Here is a 19,865-nt window from a genome sequence, read left to right on the forward strand (position 1 = left end):
GCGTCCGTGTCATTTGTGTGTGCTTCTACTTCTCATCCTTTCAGTGGCTCCTTCCTAACCTCGCAGGATTGGTTCTTGTCTTCTGGTACGTTGTCTTTTGAGTTGCAGCCCACACCAAGGGCAGAAGAGAGTGACCATGGTTCAGTGTTACTGTTGATCGTTAGAGGTATCTCCTACCTTGACTGTTGACACCTCAGCCCAACATTTTCATCTGAAGTCTTCCAGTGCCACTTCCACCTTCATATGTTGAAATGGAGTCTAATGCTGTGTTTACAAGTGAGAGCGCTTTGGGAAGGCTGATTGCTTTCCAGCGGCATTTCCTTGCTGTGCCCTTGGTGTTGCAGAGCTGTCCTCTTTAAGCACTGAAGCAATTAGTTTCAAGAAGGCTGATTCTTCAGGGTCCAGTGCTCTCCTGCCTTTCATTTGCTGAAGCTGTACATCTTAATGAAGTTGTTTCATCTATGTTGCCAAACACTAGAATTTTGCGGCTTCAATTCTAATTATCTCTACTGGCAAATGCTATGTTTTATTAGAACTCTCAAGTGCCCTGTTTATTAAATGTCCGTACACCATGGTGTTGGGCACACAAATTAGGTCAGCTCTCCTTACTGGGTTCTGGACCGAGGGGTTGACGATTTTCATCAAAATCCTCAAGTGCCATAGGATTGTCTTGGGTGTCTTTGTGGGAGGGCAGTGCAGGCTTCTCCTCCCGTGAGCACAGCTTCCATTCTTGCCCCTCAGCCAGTGCTGACGCTGAGTGTCTCAGTCCTGTGACTGTCGACTGTGGGGCCACTGTGTAACTTCATTCTTGGGTGTGGTTCGCTCATTCTTTTCTGTCCTGTAGTTGCCAAATACCTACATCTTGCTTTCCGAGTTGCGTATCTCATGATAGGCTGTCCATATAAAGGGATCTTTTGAAGCCAGGAGGTCCCAGTGGTGGTAACACAGGGCTGGGCATATTGTAGCCGGAGAAGTTAGAGGGCAGTGTTAGAACAGCAGCTTCAAGTCAGTCTTTCTGTCCTCTTCCCGCCCCCTGCTCCAGAGTCCTTTACGTCCCTGGCCCTCATGTCGTGTTGGTTAACCTGGGGTGGGCTGACGAGTGACCCTGAGGTCCTCCGCTCCGCCCTCCTGCTCCGTCAGTGTTGTCACGAGGCAGCGTTGCTTGGTGATAAAAGGTCACCTTCCATCTCCTAGATTGAATCCCAGCCTCACAATCAAGAAGCTCGGTGATCTTTGGTGAGTGACACTTCACCTCCTTAACCTCAGAGCCCTTATCTATGAGAAGGGCTCACAGATAGCCACTTTGGAGTTTTGGTGAGGATTAAATGAGATGATACAGGTAGAGGGCTTGAGGTGCGGGCTATAGCATGTAGTCCCTTATCAGTATATTTTCACTTCTGCCTTGTCCATGCTTGGGCTTATGTGGCTGCTCTGCCGCCATCAGCACAGAAGCTGCTGGTGTCCCAGGCCCTGACCCTGTGCCGGAGGCCCTGTTGTGGGTCATTAAATGTTTCCCTCTCCTCACACTGCTCTTACTGCATGTGTTGGGGCATCAGTGGTGTGGACCCCTTGTTTTGCTAGTGAGCTATGGGACTCTTTTTAGGGAGAGGGGTTGTCTTAGAGGAACATCTAATGAAGACACAGCCTTTGATCAGCGTTATCCCTCCCCTCCATCTCTGGCCTGTGGTCTTTGACTCAAACTTGTGGTTTCTTTCCTCTTCACACTAATTTTCCAGGGTCCCCACATATTTATCCTGATGTCTTCTCCCTTCATATAATTCTCTACTCTGGCTTAGAAAGAAATACAATGTTTTTCATAGCGTAACTTATCCCCTGTGGGCTATGAATGTGGTTGTGAACTGTAGTAACAAATCTTATTAAAGTTGCTAAGAGAAGTGAAATAGCTCAACTTGATAGAAATTAATAGAAGTGTGCTTAGTTGACATTCACACCTTTTCATCTGCTCTTCTCATGTCTTGAGCATTGTTTTTTGGGGAAATTAAGTTCCAGGCCACAGCAGTTACTGTCTGATTTCCCCTAGAGAACCACATCGTTGCCTTGAGCAGGCACGGTCACTATGGTCTATGGTTTCTCTCTTTCAAACTGAGCAAGAAGCATTCTTCTAGGTACAAGAAGGAAGAAGTGAATATAGTTTTAACAAAGCCCCTGTTGTATATCGAACAAAGTTCACGGTCTGTGAATGGTTTAAAAATCAATAGCAAAGAAATTAAAACAAAGTGTTTTGAATAATGCCTGAAATGGAAAAGGAGCCACGTCTCCCAGTCTGGTTATGGGTCTTTGGTCTCTATTCTCTGCATCGGATATTGTGCCCTGAGCGTTTCCAGTGATAAGGTCAGTGGGGTCTCTTGGTGGGCAGAGTGCACCTTTGTGCCCTTCTGCAGATGCAGCACTGTGGGGCTGGCAGAGCCCCTCCTTCTGCAGTGACTGCAAACTCCAGGCCGGGAGTTTCAGGACTTAATTGGCTGGGGTACGGTCCTGGGCTCTTAGTATCCAGGGGTAATGGAGGTTTGAAAAGTTGGCTTTTGTACTTAAAGAAAATGCCTTTATCAACAAGTGACTCTCACTTTTGAGCACCAGGAAAAACTGAAGCATTGACTTTACAAGGAGCCAAAAATACTTCCGAGAGCATAGAAAAGTCATGTATAGTCACAAAAATATGTTTATGAAAGGAACAGTGGATTTATCTCTAGTAAAACTGACCTATGTTTTCCAACAGACTGGCCTTTGAACAAGGACTGGTATAATTTTACCAAATGGAAACAAAAGAAAAGATTTATTACTGTCTTTATTCTTCACAAGAATAAGTTTCCTTTGTATCGTTAGCTACTTTATCATGAATAACTTGTCATGTCATCTTGGTGCTTATTAATCATCCTTTCCCTCCAACCAGTTGTAAGAATAATTAGATGAAATTGGTGGTAGCCCATTGCTTCCACATTAATATTCTTAAGCTGGTGTCAGTGAAACAGTCAAACATGAACATCCACTTTAATACCTGTGTTTCTAAAGAATAGAACTTTCCAGGCATTGATATTTGGAAAGCAGATCTTTTATAGATGATTAGGCTCAAGAAATAGAGTGACTACCATTGGTGGGATGTATATGTCTGTTGATTGCAGTTTAGAGCCCGATGCTGTGTTGATTTTTTTAAAATTTATTTATTTTAATTGGAGGCTAATTACTTTACAATATTGTATTGGTTTTGCCATACATCAACATGAATCCACCATGGGAAGCAACCTAGATGTCCATCAGCAGATGAATGGATAAGAAAGCTGTGGTACATATATACAATGGAATATTACTCAGCCATTAAAAAGAATACATTTGAATCAGTTCTAATGAGGTGGATGAAACTGGAGCCAATTATACAGAGTGAAGTAAGCCAGAAAGAAAAACACCAATACAGTATACTAACGCATATATATGGAATTTAGAAATATGGTAACGAAAACCCTGTATGTGAGACAGCAAAAGAGACATAGATGTATAGAACAGTCTTTTGGATTCTGTGGGAGAGGGAGAGGGTGGGATGATTTGGGAGAATGGCATTGTAACATGTATAATATCATATAAGAAACAAATCGCCAGTCCAGGTTTGATGCAGGATACAGGATGCTTGGGGCTGGTGCACTGGGATGACCCAGAGGGATGGTATGGGGAGGGAAGTGGGAGGGGGGTTCAGGATGGGGAACACGTGTTGATTTTTTTTGTGTGTGTGAACTTTTTGAAGCTGTGTGTTCATCAAGGGACTCCGAACAGCTCTGCTGAGTGTCCTCATTCTGAGGCCTGGGCTATTGGCGCATCTTCCCTCCAGACTGGTCACAAGGCAGAGGAAGGATAGGACAGTGAAGCCATCTCTAGCCTTTAAAACTTCTGCCCAAATGAGTTCAATTGGCCAAAGCCAGTCTTTGGGGCAATTCTAAGTATGAGTGGGCAGGAAAGGGCCATCCTCCTATATATCTAGGCGAGGGAAGTAGGAATTGTGTGCATTTGTAGTGACCAACTCGAAGTCACAAGTATAGATTCTTGACAAATGGAAAGCTGGCTCCCTGAAAAGACCAGTAATATAGGCAAGGCTTTGGTGAGTCTGATCAAGAAGAGGGAGGAGATAGTGTAAAAGGTGATGTCAGTCAGCTCAGAGAATATAGGTGAAGATAGGAGAGAGAGTTCTGTATGATTCTGTTACAGTATGTTTGAAAACTTGGGACAGTTTAGATGATTTTCTTAGAAAATGGACATAAATTTGGATCAGTATAGATGTAAGATGTTTTTAAAAAAAATATTTGAAGATTTACCAGTAAAATTACACTGATCCCAGTTGCTTTTATTAAATACTAGGGAGTTCTACCATCTCACCCAGAAGTAGATATTAGATGCACAATAAATGTGGAATAAAATGAAGGGACAAAGGGTATCATCAAACTGATACTAAATTCAGGTGAGGATGTCACTCATAGGCCACTAACACTGGAGACACTGATGTCAATTCAATTCAGTCTCTCAGTTGTGTCCGACTTATTGTGACTCCATGGACTGCAGCACATCAGACTTCCCTGTCCATCACCAACTCCCAGAGCCTACTCAAACTCATGTCCATCGCGTCAGTGATGCCATCCAACCATCTCATCTCCTGACTTCAATCTTTCCCAGCATAAGGATCTTTTCCAATGAGTCGGTTCTTTGCATCATGTGGTCAAAGTACTAGAGTTTCAGCTTCAGCATCAGTCCTTCCAATGAATATTCAAGACTCATTTCCTTTAGGATGGACTGGTTTGATCTCCTTGCAGTCCAAGGGACTCTCAAGAGTCTTCTCCAACACCACAGTTTAAAAGCATCAATTCTTCAGTGCTCAGCTTTCTTTATGGTCCAACTCTCACATGCATACATGACTACTGGAAAAACCATAGCTTTAACTAAACAGACCTTTGTTGGTAAAGTAATGTCTCTGCTTTCTAATATACTGTCTAGATTGGTCATAGCTTTTCTTCCAAGGAGCAAGCGTCTTTTAATTTCATGGCTGCAGTCACCATCTGCAGTGATTTTGGAGCCCTCAAAAATAAAGTCTCTCACTGTTTCCATTGTTTCCTCATCCATTTGCCATGAAGTGTTGGGACTGGATGCCATGATCTTAGTTTTCTGAATGTTGAGTTTTAAGCCAACACGCTCCTCTTTCACTTTCATCAAGAGGCTCTTTAGTTCTTCTTCACTTTCTGCCATAAGGATGATATCATCTGTGTATCTGAGGTTATTGATGACCTGATGGTCAAAACTGAAATCAGATTGGTTATATTCTTTGCAGCCAAAGATGGAGAAGCTCTATACAGTCAGCAAAAGCAAGACCAAGAGCTGACTGTGGCTCAGATCATGAACGCTTTATTGTCAAATTCAGACTTAAATTGAAGAAAGTAGGGAAAACTACTAAATCAAATCCCTTACAATTATACAGTGGGAGTGACAAAGAGATTCAAGGGATTAGATCTGATAGATAGTGTGCCTCAAGAACTATGGACAGAGGTTTGTGGCATTGTACAGGAGGTAATGATCAAGACCATCCCCAAGAAAAAGAAATGCAAAAAGGCAAGATGGTTTGATGAGGCTTTACAAATAGCCAAGAAGAGAAGAGAAGTTAAAGGCAAAGGAGGAAAAGAAAGGTATACCCATTTGAATACCAAATTCCAAAGAATAGCAAGGAGAGATAAGAATGCTTTCCTCAGCAATCAATGCAAAGAAATGAGGATAACAATAGAGTGGGAAAGACTAGAGATCTCAATAAAATTAAAGATACCAAGGGAACATTTCATGCAAATATGAGTACAATAAAGGACCAAAATGGTATGGACCTAACAGAAGCAGAAGATATTAAGAAGAGGTAGCAAGAATACACAGAGGAACTATACAGAAAAGATCTTCATGACCCAGATAATCACGGGGTGATCACTCACATAGAGCCAGACATCCTGGAATGCAAAGTCAACTGGGCTTTAGGAAGCATCACTACAAACAAAGCTAGTGAAGGTGGTGGAATTCCAGTTAAGCTATTTCAGATCCTAAAGATGATGCTGTGAAAGTGCTGTACTCAATATGCCAGCAAATTTGAAAAGCCCAGAAGTGGCCACAGGATTGGAAAAGGTCAGTTTTCATTCCAATCCCAAAGAAAGGCAATGCCAGAGAATATTCAAACTACCACACAATTGCACTCATGTCACACGCTAGCAAAGTAATGCTCAAAATTCTCCAAGCCAGACTTCAACAGTACATGAACCATGAACTTCCATGTATTCAAGCTGGATTCAAGAAAGGCAGAGAAACCAGAGATCAGCTTGCCAACATCTGCTAGATCATCAAAAAAGCAAGAGAGTTCCAGAAAAACATCTACTTCTGCTTTATTGACTATGCCAAAGCCTTTGACTGTGTGGATCATAACAAACCGTGGAAAATTCGGAAAAAGATGGGAATACCAGACCACCTGACCTCCCTCCTGAGAAATCTGTATGTAGGTCAAGAAGCTACAGTTAGAACTGGACATGGAACAACAGACTGGTTCCAGATCGGAAAAGGAATATGTCAAGGCTGTATATTGTCATCCTGCTTATTTAACTTATATGCATAGTACATCATACAGAATGCCACGCTGCATGAACATTGATGTGACTATTCTAAAACAAGCAAATAGAACCTGGCAGTATAATAAAAGTACAGTCCAGATGTCATCTTCTGAAGGAGGTGTCCCTTACTTGCTTTGTTTAAAGTTGTAACCTTCCCCTACAGCACCCCCAAACTGCTGTCCCCTGTTCTGTCTGCTCCTGCAGTGTGTTTCATCCTTTAACATAGAATGTAATTATTGTCTTCCCCCACTGCTACATGTAAATTCCACAAGGGTGGGGCTGCTTTTTTGGAAATTTTTTAAAAATTTTGGTCTGTTTTTTTCACTGATATAAGCCAAGGGCCTAGAACCGTGGGCACTTTGTAAATAAAAGTTGTAAAAAAGACTTAATTCTCAGTGCAACATGGGATCCTGGACTGGATCCTGGAACAGAAAAGGATGTTAGCAGAAAATGTGACATTTGAATAGTCTTTAGTTTTGTTATTAGCACCATACCAGTGGTACCTTAGTTTCGATCAACGTGCATTGGTTGGATTATGCTAACGGGAAATTGGGTGAAGGGTGTATGGAGACTCTGTATGCTGTCTTTACAACTCTGCTGTGACTCTAAAAGTATTTCAAAAGAAAATCTTTGGGATCCCTTAAAAAGTTAGAAAGAAGTTATCTTTTGTGTCTTCTCAATGAGAAATTGGACCAAAGTTACGTCCTGCTATGAGCTGTGAAGCGTTAGGGAAAGCAGAGTTCACTCTTTCAGGCCCCTGTATAGTTCAGTGCACTGAAGCAGTGTGGCAGTAAGTCATATTCAACATCACCAGCCATGTGTAAGAGTGAGGAAGGAAAAAGCAGTCACGGTCGACTCTCAAAACTGCAGAAATGTTTCTGTAAGAAGTTTTTCTTTTGGATCTCAAAGTCACTTTCAGGTGTAGTTTCCTAAGTTCCACGTACTAGATCTCTAGTCAGAGAAGTTGCCCATCAGAAGCCCCGAGGGCAGAGTGGTTGTCCCTCAGCGCGTGGGCAGGGGACAGCATGCAACCATGCTGGTGCCCTGAGTGGTTCACGGTGCCTCCCAGCTCACCTGACTCATCGATGGGACCTTAACACAGAGAAATTTTGCCCCATCTGAGTGGAAAAAGATTATCACCCAACTTTGTGCAAAGAATGAAGGGAGGTCGGTCATGTGACCATTTGTCTGTTTTATGATGTAATGATGTTACTCTGTTTCTGTACAGTTATGATGAAAATGGTACTCTGTTGCAGGAACATCAGGAGAACATTCTGGGTAACACCATGCAAAGTGTGGTTGCATTGCTCAACAATCTGGTTGCCTGCAAAGATTCGAATATGAAGCTACTTTACGAACAAGGTAAATGCTTCTTAGAATTCATCTTTGATTATGTTGAATTTTGCCTATTTATAAGTTTCCTCATCTCACATAGTAGACAGTTAACAAGTACTACTTAGAGTTGATCAATCAAAATAGATGCTTAAAGGTCTACAAATAATGATAATATTACCAGCACAAATGGGAAGTCTGGTTGGATTGTGATAGTATCTCAGAGTTAATTCATTCTCGTTCATGGCACAAAATCAATAGGCACTCCACAGATGATAGATCAAGAAATGGAAATGTAAGCATCCTATGTAGACTTTGCTGCCAATCAAAATATAAACATATATGGTCAAAATTAACTTGGAAGATGAGACTGGATGAGTTGAGGGTGGCTTTACTTTACATCTTATGCATATCTATAATACTGAAATGAAAAACTTTTAAAAGTTTTTAAAGAGCTCAATTGAAGAGTTCATTTTTTTTGTTTGTTTGTTTTAGGTTTTGAAACCAAATTGGAAGGGCAGTACAGAAATTTCCCATATAACCCTGACCCCACACATGCAGAGCACACCCCATTATCAATATGACTCATCAAAGTGGTATTTTTTTTTTTTGCCGAAGATAAATGTACACTAATATCATAATCACCCAGAGTTCATAGTTTAGATTCAGGCTCACTCTTGATATTGTACTGTCTCTGTGTTTGGACAAATGTATAATGACATTTGGGGCTTCCCCAGTGACTCAATACTAAGGTACTCACCTCTGCAGTGCAGGGGCGCAGGAGACACAGGTTCAGTCCCTTGGTCAGGAACATCTCCTGGAGGGGGCAGAGCAACCCACTCTAGTATTCTTGCCGGGAAAACCCCATGGACACAGGAGCCTAGCAGGCTACTGTCCATGGGGTCGCAAAGAATCAGATGCAGCTGAAGTGCCTGAGCATGCATGCCTAATGACATATGTCCATCGTTATTATATTGTACAGCATATTTTCATTGCCTTAACAGTCCTCTATGCTCTACCTGTTCATCCCCACTGCCTTCTACAACCACTGATCTTTTCACTGTCTACATAGTTTTGCCCCTTCCAGAACGTCATAAAGGTAGAATCATACAGTATGTCACCTTTTCAGATTGGCTTCTTTCACTTAGTAATATTTATTTAAGGTTCTTCCATGTGTTTTCATGGTTTGATGGCTCGTTTCATTTTTGTACTGAATAAAATTCTCTATTGTCTGGAAGTACTGCAGCTTTGTTAATCCATTTACCTAATGAAGGACATCTTGGTTGCTCCCAGATTTTGGCAATTATGAATAAAGCTGCTATAAATATATGTATTATGATTTTTGTGTGGACATAAATTGTGAACTCCTTTAGGTAAATACCAAAGAGTGCAGTTGCTAACAGTATGCTAACTGTTTCATTTTTTAAGGGATGCCAAACCATCTTCCAGTGTGGCTGTACCACTGTGCATTCCCAACGTGAATGAGAGATTCTGTTCCTCAGAACCCTTGCCAGCACTGGGTGTAGTCAGTGTTCTGGATTCTGGATGTTCTGTTAAATGTGTCATGGTAGCTCCTTGTTTTAATGTCCCTTTCCCTGATGGTGTATACAATATGAAGCATTTTCTTATATTCTTGTTTCCCATTTGTGTATCTTCTCTCGTGGAGGTCTCTGCTAAGATCTTTAACTTAATTTTTAATTGGATTATTTTTTCTTCTTGCTCTTGGATTTCAAGGGTTCTTTGCATATATTGGATAAAATTCTTTATCAGATGTGTCTTTTTCAAATCTTTTCTCCCAATCTGTGGCTTGTGTTTTAATTCTTTTGGAAAGCCACAGTTTTAATTTTAGTTAAGTCCAGTTTGTGAATTTTTTTGTATGAATCGTGTCCATGGTGTTATTATCTCAAAAGTCTTCACCATACCCAATTACCCAATGTCATCTAAGTTTTCTCCTGCATTATCCTCTAAGAGTTTTGTAGTTCTGAATTTTTACAATTAGGCCTGTGACCCATTGTGAATTAATTTTTGTGAATGGTATAAGGTAGATTTTTTTTTTTTTTTTGGTATGTTGCTGTTCCAGCACTGTTGGGGAGACTGTCTTTGCTTCATTGTGTTGCCTTTGCTCTTTTGTCAAAGGTCATTTAACTGTATTTATCCAAGTCTGTTACTGGGCTCTGTCTTCTCTTCCATTGACCTGTTTGCTTTATACTTTCACCAGTACCCACTGTCTTGAAGACTGTAGCTTTAAGGTAAGTCTTGAAGTCAGGTGGCGTCAGTCCTTCACCTTGGTTCTTCTCCTGCATGTAAACTTTAGAGTCAGCTTGTTGATACTCATAAAATAACTTGCTTGGACGTTGATTGGGATTGGACACAGCAATGGCACCCCACTCCAGTACTCCTGCCTGGAAAATCCCATGGACGGAGGAGCCTGGTAGGCTGCAGTCCATGGGGTCGCTAAGAGTCAGACACGACTAAGCGACTTCACTTTCACTTTTCACTTTCATGCATTGGAGAAGGAAATGGCAAGCCACTCCAGGAGATTCACCCCTGGAGAATCCCAGGGACGGGGGAGCCTGGTGGGCTGCTGTCTATGGGGTCGCACAGAGTCAGACATGACTGAAGCGACTTAGCGGCATTCAATCTATAGGTCAAGTTGGTAATATTTTTCCATCTTAAACACAGTGTTTACTACTTTTGTATAATTAAAATGTCTCATTTGAATGTTCATGAAAATAAAATTTGAATAGGATCAGTGAATAAAAAAATGCAAGATCAGTGGATAAAATCTTTAAGGATCAGTGAATAAAAAAAAAAATCCAAAGATCAGTGGATAAAATCTTTAAGTCACAGTTCTGATTCCCGCCCCCCAACATTTAGAGTTGTGTTTCTATTGGTCACTATACCTAAATGTTGGAAATGTTTTTTTTCTACCTTAAAAGGAATGTGCATTTTCAACGATAATAAATATTGCCAAGAGTTGAGGGATTTTAGTACATTGAAACATTTATCCTTTTATATAGCAGCATCCTATTCTGTTTTATGGGTTCAGTTCAGTCGCTCAGTTGTGTCTGACTCTTTGTGACACCTTGAACTGCAGTGTGCCAGGCCTCCCTGTCCATCAGCAACTCCTGGAGTTTACTCAAACTCATGTCCATTGAGTCGGTGATGCCATCCAGCCATCTCATCCTCTGTCGTCCCCTTCTCCTCCCGCCTTCAATCTTTCCCAGCACAAGGTCTTTTCCATTGAGTAAGTTCTTCGCATCAGGTGGCCAAAGTATTGGAGTTTCAGCTTCAGCATCAGTCCTTCCAATGAACACTCAGGACTGATCTCCTTTAGAATGGACTGGTTGGATCTCCTTCCAGTCCAAGGGACTCTCAAGAGTCTTCTCCAACACCACAGTTCAAAAAGCATCAATTCTTCGGTGCTCAGCTTTCTTTATAGTTCAACTCTCACATCCATACATGACTACTGGAAAAACCATAGCCTTGACTAGACGGATCTTTGTTGACAAAGTAATGTCTCTGCTTTTTAATACACTGTTTAGGTTGGTCATAACTTTGCTTCTAAGGAGTAAGTGTCTTTTAATTTCATGGCTGCAGTCACCATCTGCAGTGATTTTGGAGCCCAGAAAAATAAAGGCAGCCACTGTTTCCACTGTTTCTAAACCAGTAATCTAATGGATATGAGTAATTTCCAATGTTTTGCTTTTGCAGACAGTTCTGCAATGAATAACCTTAAGCACACATACCTTCGCATGGGAGCAGGACTATCTACAGAGTAAATTCCTGGGGTTAGGATAACTAGATCAAGGGGTATCTGCTGCTGCTAAGTCACTTCAGCTGTGTCTGACTCTGTGCAACCCCATAGACGACCGCCCATCAGGTGCCCCCGTTCCCAGGATTCTCCAGGCAAGAACACTGGAGTGGGTTGCCATTTCCTTCTCAAAGGGTATATGCGTTTGTAATTTCCATGGGTAGTGATAGGTTGTTGTAAGCAGCCTGACAGTGTATACTTCCATCAGGGCACGTGAGATTACTTGTTTCTAGATCTAAGAGCATATTATGTTTTCCCATTTGTTTGACTTACTTTCTTTATAGTTTTCTTTATTTAGGCCATATGTATTTCTTCCTGTTTATCTCTCCCCATGTATTTTATCCTTTTTTACTTGCTATTGGAAATAAGGAATTTTCTACCAGTATAGTTCTCAATTATTTTTTTAAGTATGTGTTTGAAAGTTTTTTTTATTTCTGTTTATTAACTTTGTCCATAGGTTTATTCTCTTATTACTTTCCATAGTGATGGCTTAGATGATTCTCTTTATTTTCTGGTTATGTAATAATAACGAATGCAAATAGAAACAGTCTTTAATTTTTATAGTTCTACTTTTTCTCTCTAGTCCAATTGCAAGATTCAATGAGAATGATATAGAGGATATCTTGGTATTGCCTCAGAATCTTTTTTTCTGGTTAAGGAAGTGTTTACATTTTATCTTTTGCAATCAAGAATTAATAATAATAAATAAATAATGATGACTTTTGACCCCTCTGGAAATGATCAACTGATTTTTCCTTGGATCTGTTCATGTCATGGATTATATTTAATAGAGTATCTAATATGCAACCACCCTAGTGTTTGGATCAGTAAGCAAAGTTAATTGTGATATAATATTCTTTAATTATGCTGCTTCAGGTTTTTGTTAATCTTTTATTCAGGATTTTCCATTGCTGTTCATAAGTGTGATTGATCTATAGTTTTGTTTCTTGTTTCTTTCTTTTTTGCTGGATTTTGGTGTTATTGCTGTATTGCTTCTTTTTGTAAGGAAGTTTTCTTTCTTCCTTGGGCTTTGGTACAGTTTAGATATCTTAGATACTATCTTTTAAAAGTTTGATAGAATTCCCTTGTGAAGCCATATGGCTGGTTCTCTTTCCTGAAGGTACGGTAGCTGTGATAGCTCTTTGACACCATTCTCTATTTCTACAGTGATAATAAATCTTTTTTCATTTCCCATCTTTTATAGAGTCATTTATAGGATATTATATTTTCCTAGAAGGTCTTCATTTCACACACACTTTCAAATCTATAGACTTGGACAGAATAGCTTCTCATAATTCTTTTATTTTCTTAGGTTTCAGAAGTTAACTTCCTGCTTCCATTTTTCATATATATTTTATATGTGTATATGTAAATATATATATATATTTACATATACATATATATATATTATATATAATACATATACTCCAAAAAATATATTATGTATGTATTTGCACTTTTGTAATTTTATTGATTAGTTAAGATAATGGTTTTAACAATTATGTGTGCATTTGTGTACATATAAAAGTGTGCATATAATTTTTAGGCCAGTTTGGAAATTTGCATATTAGTCCTAGTTGAAAAAAAATTTTTTTTCTTTTATCTACTGATTCATTCCTTGTGAATGAAGTTGTTTTTTCATTCTTTTTCTGTCTTTTTGAATAAAATGCTTAACTCATTTATCTCCTTTTTGCTTAATCACTAAAATATTTAAAGCTATGAATCTGCTTTCAGTATTGGATTCTGCTCTGTAGTGCATCCATCCTTTTTGTTTTCTACATATGTTTCAGTTTTGGTTTATGTTCCTTCATTGAGCCAATAATTGTTTAACAGTGAGGGCGTATTTTGTTTTATTAATTTTGTTCTTTCTAGTTTTATTGCATTATGGTCAGCAAGTTTCAGCAGTACTATTTTGTCTTTTTAGAATTTATTAAGGTTTTCTTGTAGCTAATATATGGTCAGTTTTCATGATTTAATAGGTATACTTGGGAGAGTGCATATAGGATTTCTGTCTTGACAGTAACTGATACTAACATGGCCTCCCACCCAAACAACAGGAAAATTCAACAAAACGTGTGTTGTTTTCAGTCATTGGAAAATAGGCAACATTGGGTTCTGAACCTTGAGAAGGGAAACACGAGGTGAGCCTCATAACACTCTTTGTTTTTGTTCTCTTTGTTTTTTGTCTGTTTATGGAAGCAAGGTCCAAGAAGAATACCAAGGTCTTGCCCAGTTAGGGAGAAAGAGTTCAGTGTTCAGGGATGAGAACCAGTGAAGGTTCACAAGGCAGAGTATAAGAGAAAGATGCAGAGAGGGCTCGGGCCCAGAAGTCTACATGGAGGTTTCACACAGGTCCTTTGTGAGGGCTGGGCTGCAGTAGACGTGCGCAGAACAGGATTCTGTTAGGCCTACAAAGAGGACAGAGCCGATGCCATAAGGTTGAGAGCTGGATTGATATAGCAGAGATTATGCTCATGGGGGATGTAAGAATAGCTACTGGGTGGTACCCTACTGTGGACCTAAGTAAAGTTACATCAGCCTGAAACCAGATGCTAGTCTAGACCTTCCATAGCATTTCAACCATGTCCTGTGCATGCTGTGCTAAGTCACCTCAGTTGTGTCCAGATCTTTGCAACCCCATGAACTGTGGTCTGCCATACATACTCCTCTGTCTATGGGATTTTTTTCAGGAGTGGGTTGCCATTTCCTGCTCCAGGGGATCTTCCTGACCCAGAGATTGAACCCATGTCTCTTATGTCTCCTGTATTGGCAGGCAGGTTCTTTGCCACTAGCACCACCTGGGAAGCTCTGGACTAATTCCTTGGGCTGTGAATTAAAAACTATAGACCTTTCCTACCAAAGAATAAGACTAAGCCCTTCAAGGTCAAAAGATTCACGAGGAAGTTTACTGCATGCTAGAACAAAATCATCAGGAGCCCAGGTGGTCTTAAGAAAGGTGGTTAGGCTGCAAGTGTGGTGGGGTGAGGAAGCAGATAAGTGTAGGATTCCAGGGGTACACTGAGGCTGGGATCACTTTGCTGGCCCTTACTAGTGGTTAGTGGGAAGGAGAGGCATGTGACTGTGAAAGTCTGTTTCCATTCTCCAGAGATACACCAGGTCTGTCTTTTCATTATACTCTGTTGCTCTACAGACTTCTTGGCTACTCAGTGTGTGGCTGCTTTTTCAAAGCTGGGTAAGAGATCTGTTGAGTGTTTGCAAGCCCAGAGTGTGTTAAGATTCAGTGGGGTGTGGCCACATGAGGAGTCACTAATGATCTGTCACTGTATGGGCTTGAATGTTTGTGGTTGGTTTGAATAAAGTCTTCTTGTTAGTTTTTATTTTGGATCAATTCTGGCTCAGTCATCGATGTATATATTCATTACATTTCATACAGAATTAAATTCCCTATTCCAAACATTACAGTTACTTGTAACATTAATACTTCGAAAATCATCCTGTTATAAGTGAGCTGTAGTGCAGATGAAGTGGAAATGATTATTCCTGCCTTTAAGTGCTTCAGTATGGTGCTGTGTTAGGCGAGCGTCTGACTGAATTTCATTGTCGGACCACATACTAACAGTTAGTGGAGGGATGAATTCTAAAGCGTACGTTTTCCTGCCTCACCTTTTAGTATCTCTGCAATAAGTACATCAACACTGCTATCCCGATGGCAGTCCCAGTGTAGTTTCTGCTGCTGGCATGTGTGTGTTGAGCCTTGTGGAATGAGTATGAGTGTCCTGTAAATGAACCCAGACACCTCGGAAGTGATGCGTCATAGTACTGTCCTACATCTATGTTCTGATGGAGCAAAACTTAAACAGTACTGTTGTTGGACGATTCCAGGTTGACAAATAAGAGGAGTCAGTCTCCAAATGGGAAGAACTTTTAAGAAAAACTCAACCAATTAAATGTACTTAGACATCCCTTTTTGTGTGTCATAAAGGCAATGTATGAGAAAGTCCATATCACAGTATGTCTCAGAGCACTCGCATTGAGTGCAAGACGCAGTTCTAAGTGATAATGTGTGTGCCATGTAAGTGGCACCATTTTTTCTTTGTTAGTGGTACGTAAAATGATGTGGTTCCGTATGATCTCTGGCATCTTAGACTCCATGAGATGTGGCGAGCAGTACAGGTGAGAACCCCAGCACAGCATCTGCGCACCCCACAGCACACAGACTCTGAGAGGCAGGGTCATCAACACATCACCAGTGTGCAGCTGCGTTGTATCATCCAGGTTTTTTGCTTTAACATTTTCATTTTTAAATGAAGTGTTTAGGGAAATAATTAAAAAACAAAGTAAGACCTTTTGTTTATATTTGAAAAAATGTTACTGTTATTAACATTGAAAATTGGATGCCAGCTCATTCCTGTGCAATGACCTTTTGATAATGGATATTAATTCCAGCTTCAGTCTTACTAGCAGAGCTGTCAGCATAATGGATTTACATGACACACTGCAGCAGCCAAAAAACTGTAGCACCTCCAAAGGACCGTGGAGGGAAATTACGTTTGTCCTCATGGGTTCATGGTGTGTCAGAAATCAAAACACTCATTTCTTGCTAGGTATATTATAAAACTGCCTAAGTTGGTGTTTCCTCAAGAGACCAGAAAATTACTGTGAGAGTTGTTTGGGCTTTGACAGTGTGCTTAATAGCTCTCTTCGATTCTTTTACGTTTAAGGAGAATATTCAGAATGATGTTAAAGAGGTGAAGTTGGCAAACTTCTTGTGTAAAGGACCAGATAGTAAATATTTTAGGCTTGTAAGGCCACGTGATCTTTGCCACTACTGCTCAATACTGCCAGTATAGCAGGCAGCAGGACAGAGAATCCAGATGTCAGTGGTTATGGCCCTGTGTCCATAAGTTTTCTTTACAAAATTAGGTGGCCAACCCCCTGGCCATGGTTTTCCAGCCCCTCTTGTACAGTACCTAACTCAAATTCTCCCAAAACTGCTCTCAAATCTTCACATCAACATATTTGTAAAATTTAGTTGTTAAATTATGATTCAACTCAAGAAAAACTGAAAATTAAATTTAAATGAATATATTCAGAAGAGATTACTGCCTTCATAGTAGCGTGAAGATGCATGAAGAAAAAATGGAATATTTGCCCTAAGGGCTTAATCTAGAAATCATAATAAATACATACATCTTACTTGATTCTGCTCCTATAAGCACAAAAATTGCCATAGAGAATAAATACATAAAGGGATGAGCATGACTGTGTCTCTAAGATTTTATTTACAAAACAGATGATTTCCCACTCTTATCTAGTTCATTCAGTCTGTCAACAAATATTTATATACCAGGCCTTGTCCTTGGTGTGAGGAATGAACAATGAACAAAATGAACAAAACCAGCAAGATTTCTGCCTGCATGGTGCTTCCATTCTGATGGAAAAAAATAAACCACAAACAAAACAATGAACAAGAAAGTTTATGTTAGATAATGTTAAATGTCACATAATGATAAACACTAATTTAAAAGAAATAAGAAAAAGGGGGCTGGAGGTGTCTGCATGGAGGTGGGGTTGAAATCCTACCCTGGGGAGCCAAGGAAGGCATCACTGTGAAGGTGATGGTTAAGTAAAAGCTGGAAGGAAGTGAGGAAGCAGCCGTGCAGATGCCTGGGTGAAGGTGGGTGGAGAGAACAGTAGGTGTGAATCCAGGGTGGGAGCCTGCCTGGTGGGAGAGGAGCAGCAGGGAGGCCAGTGCAGCCGCAGCAGAGGAGACACTGAGCGAGGAGAGAGGAAAGACCAGTAGAGCTGGCTGTGCGTTCGGGGAGCACAGGGTCAGTGTTGTCCAGAGCGATTTGGAAACATGGCCAGACTGCAGTTCAGTTTGAACCGAAGATGAGGAGACTGGTTGGTAATTACTGACTACCTACTTACTCTGGGTCAGGAAGATGCCCCGGAGGAGGGCATGGCAACCCACTCCAGTATTCTTGTCTGGAGAATTCCATGGGCAGAGGAGCCAGGCGGGCTGCAGCCTATCGGGTCTCAAGAGTTGGACACGACTGAGTGACTAACACTTTCACTTTTTCATCACATGTTTGAACTTTTCTTATTTCTCACTACCTTGGTATCACTAAAACTTTGCACTAACAAACTGCCCCTATTAGCTTCATATCTGTGTGAAGTTTTGAATCTAAAGTAAATTCTTATGCGATGAGTAGGTTTAACCCAGCTATTACTTTTAGAAATTGTTCTCATTTTAAATGAATATAGTGGGAATATATAAGATACGAATGCTGTCAAAAATATTGAACTTTAATTGAACAGAGAATGAGCATTGCTTGAATTTGACAAGACACTGTTCAGTAAGGTGGTGATGTTCATTCGCTAAGTCCTGTCCAACTCTTTGTGACCCCAGGGACCGCAATATGCCAGGCTCCTCTGTCCTCCACTGTTCTTCCAAAGTTTGCTGAAATTCTTGTCCATTGGGTCAGTGATGCCATCCAACCATCTCATCCTCTGTTGCCCCCTTCTCCTCTTGCCCTCAATCTTTCCCAGCATCAGGGTCTTTTCCAGTGAGTGGGCTCTTGCATCAGGTGACCAAGGTATTGGAGCTTCAGTATCAGTCTTTCCAATGAATATTCAGAGTTGATTGCCTTTAGGATTGACTGATTTGATCTCCTTGCTGTCCAAAGGACTCTCAAGAGTGTTCTCCAGCACCCCAATTGGAAAGCATCAGTTTTTTGGCACGCGGCCTTCTTTATGGTCCAACTCTCTTATTTGTACATGACTGCTAGAAAAACCATAGCTTTGACTGTATAGACATTTGTCAGCAAAGTGATGCCTCTGCTTTTTAATAGGCTGTCTAGGATTATCAACCCACTCCAGTGTTCTTGCCTGGAGAATCCCAGGGACCGGGGAGCCTTGTGGTCTGCCGTCTGTGGGGTCACACAGATTCGGACGCGACTGAAGCGACTTAGCAGCAGCAGCAGGATTGTCAGTTTTCCTTCCAAGGAGTCTTCTAATGTCATGGCTATTGTCACTGTCTGGAGTAAATTTGCAGCCAGCCCAGGAAAATAAAATCTGTCACTACTTTCACCTTTTCCCTTTCCATTTTCCCCATCACACTGTTTTCCAGAGTGGCTACACCATTGTAAATTTCCACCAACAATGTTATGAGGATTCCGGTTTCTCCATACCCTTTCCACTCTTTTGTTATCTTGAGTCCTTTTTCATTATGGCTATCCTAATGGTGTGAAGTGATGTCACACATGGTGTTGATTTGCAATTCCCCAAAAGTTAAGGACACTGAGCATAGGTTCATGATTTGTGTAGGACTGACCTTGGGAACAGGAGAATCTTGGAGAAGATGACAACCCTCTGATCTATTTTTCATGTAGTGACTGCCAGAATGATCATTTGAGGGGGCAAATCTTACCACATTACTCGCTCTGCTAGCTTTCTGCTGCTCCTGGGAGCAAGACTGGAATCATTACCATAACAAACAGCTCTTATTTCACCAGCTGCCTCTTGTGCCACCGCCTGCTCTTCTGTCTGCGCTGTGGCCACAGCCAGCTTGTCTCTGGTTCCGTCAGGCGCCGTGCTGCTCTCCGCTCTGTGCGGCCCCACCCACCGTTCCCCATCCTTCTTACTTTCTTCCTTCCATCAGTGCTCAGTTCAAACACCATTTCCTCCAGAAAACCTTCCGTGATACCCAGTATTCTCCTTTGTTGCACACATTTCACTTTTAATGAAAACATGAGCTATAGAATTAGTTGGTTAATGTCCATGCCATCTCGTAGGATGAAAGCCGCCCAGAGACCGGAACCCGCCTTTCCCACTCACAACGGTAACTCTGGCGCAGTTGCTGAGGCATGGTAGCTGTTTAGTAGATGTGCACCGACACCCAGAGAGGTGCTCATGTTCCGTGTCTGGAGAAGTGCCCTGCGTCTCTGCACCTGCTCCCGGTCTCACCCAGGAGAAGCGGGGCCGCATGTGTTGCCTGCGCTCCTCTGCAGTGCGGTTTCACAGGTCTCTTCCCTCCATGTGTGTGTGTTGAGAACCTGATATCCACAAGGAAGTATTTGCTGGATTCTTCTTAGGCCACCAAAGTGTGTGTAATTTGAGCTGCTCAC

The 19,865-nt window shown here is 41.1% G+C and overlaps 1 protein-coding gene across 2 annotated transcripts in view; it reads left to right on the forward strand.

Moving 5' to 3' along the window:
- Positions 1-19,865, forward strand: part of ULK4 (unc-51 like kinase 4) — a 511,789-nt gene that overhangs the window by 276,855 nt on the left and 215,069 nt on the right. For both annotated transcript variants that reach the window (XM_010835460.1, XM_010835461.1), the window contains one exon: positions 7,886-7,991. In XM_010835460.1, the coding sequence (XP_010833762.1) occupies positions 7,886-7,991 (106 nt within the window). The remainder of the gene's footprint in view (positions 1-7,885; positions 7,992-19,865) is intronic.

The sequence above is a fragment of the Bison bison genome, unplaced genomic scaffold (assembly GCF_000754665.1).
Source record: "Bison bison bison isolate TAMUID 2011002044 unplaced genomic scaffold, Bison_UMD1.0 scf7180017864043, whole genome shotgun sequence".
In the NCBI taxonomy this organism is placed as follows: domain Eukaryota; kingdom Metazoa; phylum Chordata; class Mammalia; order Artiodactyla; family Bovidae; genus Bison; species Bison bison.